This window comes from Ctenocephalides felis, unplaced genomic scaffold (assembly GCF_003426905.1).
Source record: "Ctenocephalides felis isolate EL2017-DRISC unplaced genomic scaffold, ASM342690v1 CF-g0.4_SCAFFOLD_03572, whole genome shotgun sequence".
NCBI lineage: Eukaryota > Metazoa > Arthropoda > Insecta > Siphonaptera > Pulicidae > Ctenocephalides > Ctenocephalides felis.
The window spans coordinates 17,199,149-17,213,773 of NW_020539726.1; the positions used below are offsets into that span (position 1 = coordinate 17,199,149).

General features: G+C 30.4%; 1 protein-coding gene across 1 annotated transcript; it reads left to right on the top strand.

Moving 5' to 3' along the window:
• Positions 1–11,311: 11,311 nt before the first annotated feature.
• LOC113388180 lies at positions 11,312–13,855 on the top strand. The gene has a single exon (XM_026625582.1). It carries the CDS (start codon positions 11,312–11,314, stop codon positions 13,853–13,855), a length of 2,544 nt encoding a protein of 847 aa, XP_026481367.1.
• The last annotated feature ends 770 nt before the right edge of the window (positions 13,856–14,625 follow it).

The following is a 14,625-nucleotide window of genomic DNA, read 5'->3' on the forward strand; positions in this document are numbered from 1 at the left end:
ACTGCACTATTCATTGACGTTTTTCGAAAAACGGCTGAACCGATTTCAAAAATTTGAAAGCAAAGACTATGTAACTCGTTAACAACTAGCATTTATCAGTTTTGCGCGACGATCTGCCAAGCTATTTCTTTGTAATTAGAAGAAAAGTGTAAAAATGTTTGTTGACGTTTTAGACAAAAATCCTGAATCTAATTTGAAAATTTCAAAACTGTTCGAAAAATATTGGTTGGAAATCGTGATAATTAGTTTTTTGCGAAGATCGTCTGTGTCGTGTCCATAGGGTAAGGTATAACAATTGCAAAAAAAAATCGAAAATCAAAATTTTTATATATCTTTAAGTTTCAGTGTATGTAGTATATATGTATGTTAAATACAATTTCTCGTTCACAATTTTGAGAACACGGATCATCCGATTTGAATGATTCAAAAATTATTCAATTCTGATACTGATTAGTTTTTGGCAAAAGCAGGTCTAGTCGTGTCGGAGATACGAGGTATAAAGTAAAATAAATGGCAATATTGAGAAAACGGTGTGTCCATTTTGAATAATTCAAAAAACATTCAAATCGTATTGATGCGAATACGTGCTGATTGTTGACGATTTTGACAAAGGTTTCGATGATACGGGGTAAAAACTAATAAGAATTGCCATTTTGAGAGAACGGAGCATTCGATTTGAATAAATAAAATATATATATTACTTGTATTAATATAATAGAGAAGTGGTTGCATTTTTGGGAAGACAATTCTAGCGGTTTCAAAAATAAAAAAAAAGTTTAGACATATGCACATCAAATTTTCAGATATTTTATAGAGATTTTAATAATAGTTACAAATTTTGTTTACATTTCTATGGGTTCCGTGCCAAAATTTGTAATGTTTGACCATTAGACTGTGACGCGCTTTGATGTTTCGTTTCTAAAACAGCTACGCAACGCGATTGCTCTAAAAATAAAATTAAACTTCTCAGAAATTTTTAAAGCATTTAAAAATTTAAATTTACGGTACGGGAAGTTCCAGAAACTTGCCAAAGCAAAATGCCTTGCACCACTAGTTTTTTATCTTATATTATTTAAATAAACCCTAGATATTGTTTACAACTTAATATCCCATTTCGTTGACCCTGTGATTTGACCTGGCATGTCTTCACCGTTCCATTCTCATCACTGCCAGTCTAGAACAAGACCTCGGGCTAAAGTTCTTAGGGTAACATATGATCTTGCACTCCGATATATATATATATCCGTTTGAGAAAATGTCTTTACTATAATTGCCCTATAGCATTCTTTGTTCCCATTTCGAGAAATAATTTAAATTCCATTAGAAAAAGTTACTAAAGAGCAAAAAATCAAAAGAATTTTTCGTAGGTACTTTGCTGTCTAGGCCTATCATTCCCTGCTAGAAAAATTGGATAGAAGCTTATATACTTATCTGAGTGTATATACTAAATATGTTTATGTGGATAATTCTGATATGTTTTAGAATGAATAGATAATATGAGTTTATTTAATTATTTCCTGAAACATTCTAGTAAATGCGCAGATGCCATTATTTACTGAGGTATAGGCGAGGATCAGCCATTTGGGAGAGGCATCAATTTTTGTTATAATTCTAATATATATTTTTGTTATCTTTTATATAAATACAGATATTTCATTATTAAATACAATGCATTATGCGGAAATAATTTAAAAGGAAACTAAAATTATATTTTCTTTTTGCAATCCTGAGATGCATGTCTCAATCTGGCGTTAGCATATATTTAATCAAAATAATTCATTGTCAAAGTTCACTCACGGAGAATTATGTTGGATATAACAATCATAGATTGCTCCAGGAGCTATTGCTTATTGCTTTTCATTCTATAATTTATTGTTATAGCTGCATATTTCATATAATATAAATTGTTAATATAAAATGAGGACGAAAGGAATTACATTTGTAAAGTATCTTAGGAGAGTTGAGTATTAGGACAATACCTTGAATTAGGACAAAGATCGATTTGAAAAATAGAAATACTACCAAATGAATATAGCTTCAAGCTAAACTAAAATTATTACAAATTATTACAAACCTTGTGGGATACATGGCATCGTGCCTTAAGGCAAATTGCTAGAACTTCCCGTACCGTAATTAAAAATTTTGGTACGGAACCCAAAAAAAGTTACACAAAATGTGTACACATTATTAAAATTTTTATAAAATATCTCATAATTTGATGTACATATGTCCAATAAACATTTTTGACCGCCAAATGACATTTTTTAACTTATTTTGATTGAGAGTCCATAGCCGCTGGATCTGGCTTCCCAAAAATTTAATCAGTTCTTCACCTTAAAATATTTTTCGAATTATTAAAATCGTCTAGTTACCGTTTTTTGCACTTTTTGCCCCGTATCTTCGGAACGGCTAGACCTGCCTTCGCTAAAAACTAATCAGCACGTCTCAATGTCAATACGAATCAAATGGTTTTTAAATTATTCAAATCGTTCATTCCATACTATCGAAAATGTCGAGGACATGCGTTTGAACCATATACGTAAATTTTAAAATTAAAAATCTTGGTACGGAACCCAAAAAAAATTACACAAAATGTGTACACATTAATAAAATCTCTATGAAATATCTGATAATTTGATGTACATGTGTCCAATTAAAATTCTTAATCGCCAAATGACATTTTTTTAACATATTTTTATTGAGAGTCCATAACCGCTAGACCTGCCTTCTCGAAAATTTAATCAGTTCTCTATCTTAAAATATTTTTTTAATTATTAAAATCGAACGCTCCGTTCTCGTATAAACTGATTTACCGCTTTTGGCACTTTTTGTCCCATAACTTCGGAACGGCTAGACCCGCCTTCGCCAAAAACTAATCAGCACGTCTCCTTATCAATACGAACCGAATGTTGTTTGAATTATTCAAATCGGTTGATCGGTGTTCCCGAAATCGTCGACGAAAATTTGTATCCGCACACACACACTCACACGCACATACACACATACATCCATTTTTTCTAAGGTATACCAAAATATTCAGAAACCTTTGAAACGTGAAGATGTATAAAAATTTTCATTTTCGATTTCTTTGCGATTACTATAACTTGCTCTACGGGAAGTTAATAACTTTATGCCAAAAACAATTTAGTTTTTAAAGATACATCATCTTTTAAGATTAAATGCTACATAATAATGTGAAATGATATTATTTATACTGAAACAAAATATATAAAGAATAATGTGGATTAGAATTTTTCTAAAGAATTATTAGTAAAATTTAGATTAAATGATAAATCGTAGTATGAATAGGTGCAAGTGTATTTTGCCTTGAAGCAAGGTGCAAAAACTTTTAATAACTATATATAATCGACAATCTTTACCAAATTTTGAGAAAACTTATGGTTCACCTATTTTTTCAATTTTGGTATCTAACTATTCTATATCTAATAACTATGCACAATGACTTAAAACGTCAAAAAATTTGCAATTCGATTATTTGTTGAAAATTTAAACTTCTCTTTCCGGTGATTATTCATGTGTTATATAGAATATTTTACCTCACCATCAGAAAAACTCAATAAATATTAACTTACTTCGGTCTTCTAATCAATGCTAATTTAACTTCGGAAATAAACTAAAGTTTATTTATTTTTCTTGCTAAAAGCTCATCAAAGGTCCGGCCGGTTTTTTAATTTTCTCACAATCGACAAATTTTAACATGTTCAGAATCCGAAAGTTTTTCTCATGTCAAATGATGTGTGGTAATATTATTATATTTGCTTAACAGGTTAAAATAAAATGTATTTGCTTAAGCAAAGTGGATAATAAAATCTATATATCACATAATAGGATTTATGAGGCTGCATATAAGTAGACAGCCATACGACACATTCATAAATATTAAATTACTTTCATACGACGCATTGCTACTTTATAACTTCTTTTAATAATAAGAGAGCTGGAAACATTTTAAAACATTCTTTTAGTTTAAAATTTTGGAAAACTACTTAGTTTAAAATTTTGGAAAATTAATTATAGATCGAAAATAATGATTCAGGAGTTATTTATCATGGTTTTGTGCATTTTTGTAGAAAAGTTTCATGAGTTTTCATATTTATTTTGAATTTTGAATTGCATTAGATTATTAAAGTTTATTAATTTAAATTAATTATTTCTATTCTTAATTATTTTTAGGAATAGATAATTTATTTTTATTTTCAGAACAGTATCAGTTGTAAAAAATATAACTGGTTTTAGATTAACATAGAAAAACAGAAATGTAAATAAATTTTGGTGTAATGTAAAATCCTAATTTTATACATTACATAGTTATTATATGAACATTCATGGCTAATACTTAACTTTAATTTTTATTCTTCAAATATCTGCTCCTATTTCGATATGGATTGTCAACAAATTTGCTAATAGAGCATAGAGTCTAAATTGAATGCAAATCCAGTGACTGGACGTCCTGGTATAAAATTTAAAATTTTATAAAATATTTGTATCATATTTAACAAAAAAATACTTTTGATATATTTGCTGTTCTGATGAATGAAATTCTGTTTAAATTTTGTAGACTTAACCAATTTTTCTATTTAGTTTGATCGAAACATAGAGAAATTGAACTCAGAAATGCAAGGTAATCTGACTCAAAAAAAAACAAAAAAAACTGTAAAACATAAAATAGCAAGCTGTTTTACTAAGAATGTTTTCTTAAAACACGTTGATATAATATGTTAGCTGATTGATTTATTAAATCAAAAGGAATTTATTGTCACAAGATATTCTGATTGTCATATGCTTAGAACGCTACCCTATAAATTGAAATGAATTATTATCTATAGATTTATAATGCTAAACTACACAATGCTAGATATGTGTACTTGAAGTAAATTCTTCATAGCATTTCTTTTGAAATTGTTGATGACCTTCTATAGCAGTGATTCCTAAAGTTGTCTATAACGAACCCTATGTCTGAGACAACTCCAACGCCAGGAAAAAATTGTGCGCGTCCAAAATGAAAATTAGTTAAAAAAATGAAGTCAAATTCAATAATAATATTATAAATAAAAAATGCAATAAGTTTGTTATCCTATTATTAACAATAGAAACAGCATTTCTCTAAAAATGTGTTGATGACCTATAGCAGTGATTCCCAATAAGTTGTCTGTATCAACCTCTAAGTAAAAGTAAGACCATTTGTAAGGACTCCAAAGTTGTAAAAAAATTGGGTGCCTCCAAATTGGGTCATTCCGTTAAACGATATTTAAAAAAAAGAAGTTAAATGCAATAATAACGTCTTAAAAATAAAATCTTTATAAGATATTACAATCTCTTAGTCCTATTATTAAAATAGGAAAGAAATTCAATCCTTGGTATAAGGACATAGTATTGCACTGTGCATTGTAACCAAGCCATTAAAAAATGCGATAATATTGTAAATGTGTATTAAAATTCAACTAAACTAGTTGGTATTGGTATTTTGCCTTGAGGAAAATTACATGAATTTCCTTGTATGTATAAATAATTGACTTAATCAATAAAAAGTAAATTAATTTATGAGTGTTTAAAAGTATTCAGAGTGAATTTATTACACACAATTGAAAACGAACAAACGCGTGAACTCGGAGTATTGTCTAAAAGCAAAGTTTCAAACATCAACAATTTTTATAATTGAACCAGTTTCCGTAGGACTTTAATGGTTTAGTATATTCATTAAGACCAACTACTCTATCGTTGTGCCAAGTAAATCGTCTAATTTTAATTTTAACAAATGTCAAAAAAACTACTCATGTTCTCAAACTTTGATGAATTATTAAAATTAACCTACTTGTCGTAAGACGGTAATATTTCAGTAAGTTCTATAAGACCAAGATATATATCGTCAAAAAAAGTTCCATAAAAATCGGCTTAATTTTTTTTTCAACAGTTAATTACAAGAAAACGGCTCGGTATATTTTCACCTAAAACTAATCAGTATCATTCCCAACCAATATCTTTCGAACAGTTTTTGATGTTTTAAAATCTATTCGGTAGAATGAGCTTGAATGTGGATAAAACGTTGAACACTTTTTTCCAAAATACAAAGAAAGCGCTTGGCCTATCGTCGCACGAAACTGAGGAACGATAATCCTCATCGAGATATATCAAATCGCTTTTAAATTTCTGAAATCGGTTCAGAAATGTCTGAAATTAGTTTTTGAGCAAACGTCGATGAGAGGTCTAATTTTAACAAATGCCAAAAAACGAAACTAATTTTTGCACATTTTGACGAATTTTTAAAATTAAGCGACTTGTCGTAGGGCCGAAATATTTTAGTATGATATGCCGTTTTTGAGAGAACGTCCATTTACGGTAAAATATCTGTTCACACACACAAACATACTTTTTCCAAATTTGGTCTCATTCGATTCAGAATGGCTTGAAACATCGAGAAAACATAAAATTAACAAATCAGATTTTTCGATGATTACAATTCAGACTAATTCAGTTCTTTTTTTTGCTAATTCATTAAAACAAACGTTTGTACAACTTGCTTTAGCGCTTCGAACATAAGTAATTAATAACCTGGTATTTCTGCCACAACAATTGTATTATAATATAGTTATTAAAGTTTAAAATCTAATAATATCCGACCTGTGAACTAAGAGTCATAAAATATAATAGACAAATTAATGACGTCGTGTTCATTCTTCCATTGGTTTCGCTTATGTATCAATATACTGACAAATTGATATGTAATAGAATTGTTACCCGCATCGAATTATTATTGATCAAATTTTATAGCGCAATCACAATTATTGAATGAAAATTATTGATTTTATGTGTTTTGCACGGAAATTGCATGATGAGTTTTGTTAGAATATCGATTAGCGAAATTTCTATTATTGATTGCTTTCAAATGCATCGGCGACGATTTGGTATTATTTTATTATCTAACTGTAAATATGCAATTTTATACTTAATGTGTAAAAATTGCAAAACATTAAGTTCTTTATATTGATTCAGATGTAAAATTTATGTAATATGTTTGGAAATAATTTGCAAAAAATAATCGATTATAGATTATGAATTTGCACTTTCCATTAAATTAATTATTTACCGCCTTCAGCTCTAATCTTAACTTTGAAAGGTTTCAAAATTAAAAATTATATATTTGCAATTTAAAAAAAAAGAGCTTGCTGTGGTCGGGCTCAGACATAAGACATAAAACCAACTAGAATAGCTTTGGAATCGATTCTAGTCTCGAAAAGCAGTACAGATCCAAATATAAATTCAAAAACAGTACAGATTCTAAATAAAAATAGCCAGAAACTGGACAACCACTGGGTTGCTTTCTAATAATGTGAGGTTTTAAGGAATTTCATCAAAACAGCTCATAGCATACTAGGAATAATTTTGATTCCTGTGACAACAATAAGACTTGAAGATAAAAAATATCTTTGTAAGAAACTGACTAGTAATATAATATAATGTCTAATATTCTAAAACAACGATTTTACTGGCAAAATGATCTTAATATATTACTGTTTAACGCGTAGGTATTAATAGGCTTTGATTAACAAAATAAACTTATTAAATGAATTTACAAGTTGAAATAAAACTTTTTTAATAAAAATATTTTTTTAAACAAAACTGCTCAACTTCGAAAAATAATTTTGAAGCATTCGTAGTAAACAGATAAGAGCTTCGGCCTTGCAATCACAGAGTTTCAAGTTTAGTAGTGAAAGTAAAAATAGCTTTTGTTGTACACTTTACAGAAATGTAGAGCAAAAATTTTGTTTCCAAAGAAAGTTGTCAAACAAAAATTGGGTTGGCTCTGAATTAATCTTAGGTAAAAAATATATCATTGCTGCTTTTAGAAAGCTAGGAACAGTTCTGTTTGTTGTGGAAATAATAAATATAGAGAACAAATACGTTGAATTTTGATCAATAACTTTTTGTCATCCTACAAGCGATATCATCATCTCACATTCATAAAACTCCTGGGTTTTATTAGCAAAAAACTAGTACCTACAACTTGACTCCATCATAATCATTGAATTGTCTACCATTCAAAGAGTTTCAAGGTGGATATGGCCAAACATCTCAAATAAGTTCTAATGATTTTTGCCGAGTGACCAAATATATGTAATGTCAATAATGAAATAAATTACAGTTTACATTTGTCAATTTAGACAGTTTTTCTTCAACTGTTGTATATAGATAGCATCATTTGGTTAGATGGTGAGAGAAAAAGTATACAATATCTTTAAAATCAACTTAAACTGGATGACCATAGCGTTTGTATCTTTGAGTAATAAATCACCAGAACAAATTAATTTTGACACAGCCGATCAAGCTTCATAATTTCTTGTGAACTTGAAATGCCGTTATACTTTTGCAGAAATAAAATGGTAGTATGGAGAAATATTGCAAATTCACAAAACTGAACCCATACATGGGTTCGAATCGAGAAGCCGAACAGTCAACATCGAGTGAATTACTAAGTGAAATTTATTACATAAGTGTAGTGATATGAACGAGACTGCCTTCGGGCAGCAAAACAATACCAGGTACAAAGGGCCTCGGCCCGATGACCTTGGTGAGTGCGTGTCAAGTGCTATAAAAACAATTTATAACGTCGATAATGACGAAATTATGGAAATTTGTAAACTAAGCGAAAAAAAACCAGAAAAATCAGTGGGAAACATTAAAATAAAACAAAAAAATAAATCGAACGTCAACAAAAACGCAGGAAAAAATGTAAAAATTAACTCTGAAATCATACCAACAATAATAAAATCAGGTACGGTAAACATTAATAAACTTGATATAAAACAAAATAAAACGAATAATTTAACGCAAATTAACGACAATATAATGATGGAACGAATGGAATACGAAGAAAATGCAAATAATCAACCTGTAAACAAAACCGTATACAACAAAACTGTAAATAATGAATCTGTAGACAATATAGATATGCGTAATGAAAAGAACTCAATCGAGAATGAACACAAATCAACAACGACATACAATCAGTACAAATATGAACCTTCAGACAGTGGTCCATTTATAGTATATATAGAATCAACGGAAAAAAACATAGGTAGGTTACACCCGATGGCAATTGGGAGAAATATTTTTAAGCATATGGGAAATCAAGTGATAGATATACAGTCGGTAGGCCGAAATCAAATTAAAATACAATTACAATCACCAGAAATAGCTAATGAAATACTGGACAAAAAAAGTTTTGCGGAGCATAATCTAAAATGTTACGCTCCAAATTATTTGTTTTTTAAAACAGGTGTTATAACGGATGTAGACCCTTCTTTGACAGTGGATGAAATAATAAAAAATATCAAATCACCATATCCAATAACTTATGTTCGTCGCATAACGAGAAAAAACGATAAGAAGGAAATAGTTAATACAGGAGCTTGTATTATAACTTTCAAAAGTCAATCACTTCCAGAAAAAGTGTCAATATATGCAGTGAAATGTCGCGTTAACCCTTATATTAAGGTTACCCAATGTTTTAATTGCCTTAGATTTGGCCATACTGGTAAGCAATGTAGGAGTGGTGCGAGATGCTTCAAATGTGCTGAAGATCACAACAGCAAGAATTGTACCGTGGAGAACATTAAGTGTATCTATTGCAATGAACCCCACCTAGCAATCAGTAAAACATGTGGCGAATATAAAAAACAATATACTATACTGGAACTAGCAGCAAATAATAATATTGCATATAAGGAAGCTAGAGCTATAATTGAAGGAAAATCCTACGCCAAAGTCACAGCCGGATTTTCAATTTCAAATCATCAAAATGAATTTCCACACGTTAGCACCGAATTGAACACTTCTCAGGGAAAGAATTACGACACAACACTATTAAAACCCGAAATACGACAAGGCATCACAACCTCAGAAAACAACAGAAGAAACATTACAGTTCAACGAGTAAGACCACCACTCAAACATGAAACCAATCAACAAAACATCATAAATAATAATCACAAAGGAAAACAACCAATGTCAGATATTATTCAGATCACAAAAACAATAACGGAAATTATAAATAATAGGAATGACGTAGCACCGGAAAGAATTTTAGATAAAATAAAATCTTTCATACTTAGTATACACTCAAGACCAAAATCATAAATAATCACTATGGATTCTTTCAAAATAATTCAATTAAATTGTAGATCTTTTACAGCAAACAGAGGTGGCATAGAACACTATTTAAACACACATAAGATTGCGGTCGCGTGTTTATCAGAAACCTGGTTCAAACCGCATCTGATATATAAGATCAGGAATTATAACATAGTCAGAAGCGATAGAAACGACAATTACGGAGGAACGGCAATCCTTATCAACAAAGCAATAAAACACTCAGTGATTCAAATCAATAACAATAATGCAAGAATTCAGATTTGTGGCATTTCAATAAATTTAACAACACAGATATCGATAATTAGTACATATGTCGCTCCTGATGCTGTTCTGGAACAACATTATTTTCAGCAAATTTTTCGGCAGTTAACTAGTCCATTTCTAATTACGGGAGATTTTAATGCACATCATAATGCTTGGGGATGTAACTCATGCGACTCAAAAGGCAATGCACTTTATGAAGCAATTGAAGATTATAACCTAGTGATACTCAATGATGGCTCAAACACTATGATTGAAAAACCAAATTGCAGTTCATCTCCGATTGACGTAACGCTATGCTCAGTAAATTTAGCGACAAAAATAGATTGGGAAGTGATTCATGAACCGCTTGGTTCAGATCATCTACCGATTAATATTACAATTAGATCAAACATCCCTTTACGTACAGAAATAACTCCATCCAGAAAATGGAAGACTAAAGAAGTAGACTGGGTAAAATACACCGAAAAAATAAAAATATTAATTGATGAATGTCAAGAATATCAATCTCCTGATCAGGGATATGAAATCTTTATCGACACAATTAATACCGCCAACGAAATATATGTCGGAAAATACAAACAGTTTTACAAGAACAATTTTACTCCAGCAATTTGGTGGGATGAAGAATGCCAAAAGGCATTCTTAAGTAGAAAGACAGCTTTCAAGAAGTATAAGGAAAATTCTAATTTTATAAATTATCAGGAGTATAACAAAATAAATGCATATACAAAAATGCTTTTCAAAAAAAAGAAAATAGAAAAACAAATAGAATATATGGAACATTCAAAAATAGAAAATATGGAAAACAGTAAAAAAATTAGACAAACAATACAGTGGAAACAATACAATAATTCCAGAACATATTATAGAGGAACTAATGAATTTATTTGCTGTACAAGGTAATAATATTCCAAATAATAGTTTGCAAAACAACTGTCAAGAAAACACAAACGATTTTGAAAAATTTTCCTTTGATGAAATAGAAAAGGCCATCAAACATAGCGCGAATACTTCACCTGGTATTGACAACATTCATTATATTATGCTATTCCACTTGCCAGATAATGCCAAATCATACCTTACTAATCTTTTCAATGACTTTGTAATAAAGAACTTTATACCGCCGGATTGGAAAACGCAAATTATTGTGCCAATATTAAAGCCAAACAAAAACGCATTAGACGCGAACTCATACAGGCCTATTGCTTTATCATCATGTATATGTAAAACTTTTGAAAGGGTGATAAAAGGTAGATTGGAGTGGTTGTTAGAAAAAGAATCACTATTAGGAGGAACACAATATGTATTTAGAAAAGGAAAAGGAACCATGGACTATCTAGCAAAATTGATTAACGATATTCATATTTCTAACTCATATAACAAATATTTACTCCTAATTACTACTGACATTAATAAAGCATATGAATCAATAAATATAGACATACTCCATGAAAAATTATTACACTTTAAGGTCGGAAGATCTATAAGGAATATAATTTTAGAGCTGATAACAAATCGACAGATATTTATAAAGGCAAACAACAAATTATACGGTCCCAAAAAAACAAATAAAGGATTAGCACAGGGATCATTGCTATCACCATTACTTTTTAATATATACATGGCTCAGGTAGAAAAAATATTTACAGCTGACACACATATACTACAGTATGCAGATGATATAAGCATATATACATCCCAAAATAGTATTGACGAATGTATATCTAAACTCACACGGGAAATGTCTAAATTCCATCAATGGACATTAAATAATCATCTAACATTATCACAAGATAAAACAGCCAGTATAATTTTCAGTAGACACAGAATACCAGAAGAATTGACACAAATTAAAGTCAACGACAAGTTATTGCCAAGGAAAAGGAGCATTAAATTGCTAGGACTTCATCTGGATGAGAAACTTATGTTCAGAGAACATATAACATACACAATAAAGAGATGCGAACGTGGAATTAATCTACTTAGAATATTAGCTAAAACTTGGTGGGGAGCAGATCCCCAGATATGTATAAATATTTACAAATCTATAATTAGATCCGTAATAAACTATGGCAGCTATATATATGGTCGAGGAGCAAAATCATTAATGGAAAAACTAGACAGAATACAATACGCAGCCCTAAGAGTATGCATTGGAGCGATGCGCTCAACGCCAACCAATGCTCTTCTGGTGGAAACTGGTGAACCACCTTTAAGTATCCGCAGAACAATGTTAGGAAATAATTTTCTTTTAACAAAGATACATAATGATAACGAAAATATCCCTGCACAAATGGAACTGTTACATAAACTAGTTTCTACAAAAATATATTGGCGCAAGAAACAAAATCCAATATTAGTAGATTGCCTCATAAATATAAAAAAATATGAAAATAATATAATTAAAAATTCCACATTGCCAGTGTTTAAATTACCACAAAAATTAATATATAAAAAAATAAACACATACCTAGAAGAAAATCTGGTAAACACTAACATTATGAATGTAACCTTACGAAACACAATATTTAATTATAAGATAAGATTAACATGGCCTGGAGCGAAATTTATATATACAGATGGAGCCAAAATAGGGAACTTAGCAGGATGTGCAGCTTTTGAACCAACAAGCAATACAGTCAAATACATCAAGTTGCCAGAATCGACTTCTATCTTTACTGCTGAACTTATAGGCATCAAAAACGCAATAAAAATTATTGAAGATAATAATATAGAAAACTGTGTTATTCTAACCGACTCTCGGAGTGCAATAGAGGCGTTAGGAAAAATAGACAGTAAGACAAATAACATTATTTTGGAAATACTAGAGGCTATAGAAAAGTTAGAAAACAGAAAATATAAAATAAACATTGTGTGGATGAAGGCGCATGCAGGTATTAAGAACAACGAAGCTGTAGACAATTTTGCAAAACAGGCTTGTCAACTCGGGGAGGAAGGACATAAAATCCCAGCTTCGGACCTAAGACAGAAACTCAAGCAAATCGCACTGCATCAATGGCAACTCAATTATACAAAGTCTCTAGAGAAAAAAGGACACAAGTACGGCTCAATAAACCCGAAAGTATCCACGAAATCTTGGTTTCAAAAAATAAAACAACATAGAAAATATATTACAAATATATGTAGGATACGACTAGGTCATGGGAGATTTGGACAACACCTAAATAAAATTAATATTATCAATTCCCCAGCATGCACATGTGGGTATGAGGAAGAATCCCTCAATCACATCTTCTTTGAATGTCCCCGATATCACTCTGCAAGGGAAAAATTTTACAAGAAGCTGCAAAAAGAGAAAATTGAGTTTCCTACTAGCGTTCATCAATTACTTCTAATTAGTACTGAAAGCATACATAATATTATTAATCAATTTCTTATGGACAGTAGTTTAGAAATTTAATTTATAAATTCAACATCATATTGTATTGTATATTCAAAGTTTATGTATATTGATTAGTGTTCAAAGATTTTTGTATATAGATCTCTCTGTAAACTAAGTGGTGGCAATATGATCCAGATCAGATGCCATTATAATAAATAAAAAAAAAAAAAAAAAAAAAAACATACATGCTCGGTGTAAGCCTGTTTTAGCACAAAGTTCTCAAGATGCCATCACGTCAAAGAAGCATTATCGGGAATAAAGTTTCATATTATCCTGAATCTTATCACTTAGCTTTCATGCTTCTTTCAATAATAATTATTCATTTACTGTAATACATTTATCTCATTGTTAAAATCCGCATTCATCTCATCCCAATGTATGCACGGACACACACCTTTCCGTCCGATCCGGCCAAGACATGTCAAAGGTTCATTCAGGTGCCGACTTGTGCATTTTCCCACGACGCGTGCTACTTCTATTCTGTTCTGTATACATCTCAAATGTTTGCTGGAATAATTTACACCATTAACAGGCACCGAGGTAAGCAAACAAACATATCGGAACGCTACTCACAATAACATCATTCAAATGAGTCACAAATCAACTTTTAACAATATTAAGATGCTTCTGAAGTTGATTTGGCGCCGCCGAAAATTTGCGCAAGTAAGCAAGAGAGTGATAAGTTTTTTAAATAGACATTGTAATCAGTTGTGTATATATACCGGAGTTGACAAAATAATGAAGATTTGGATTTTTTAATTCCCGTGGAGTAAGTCATATTAATGGGC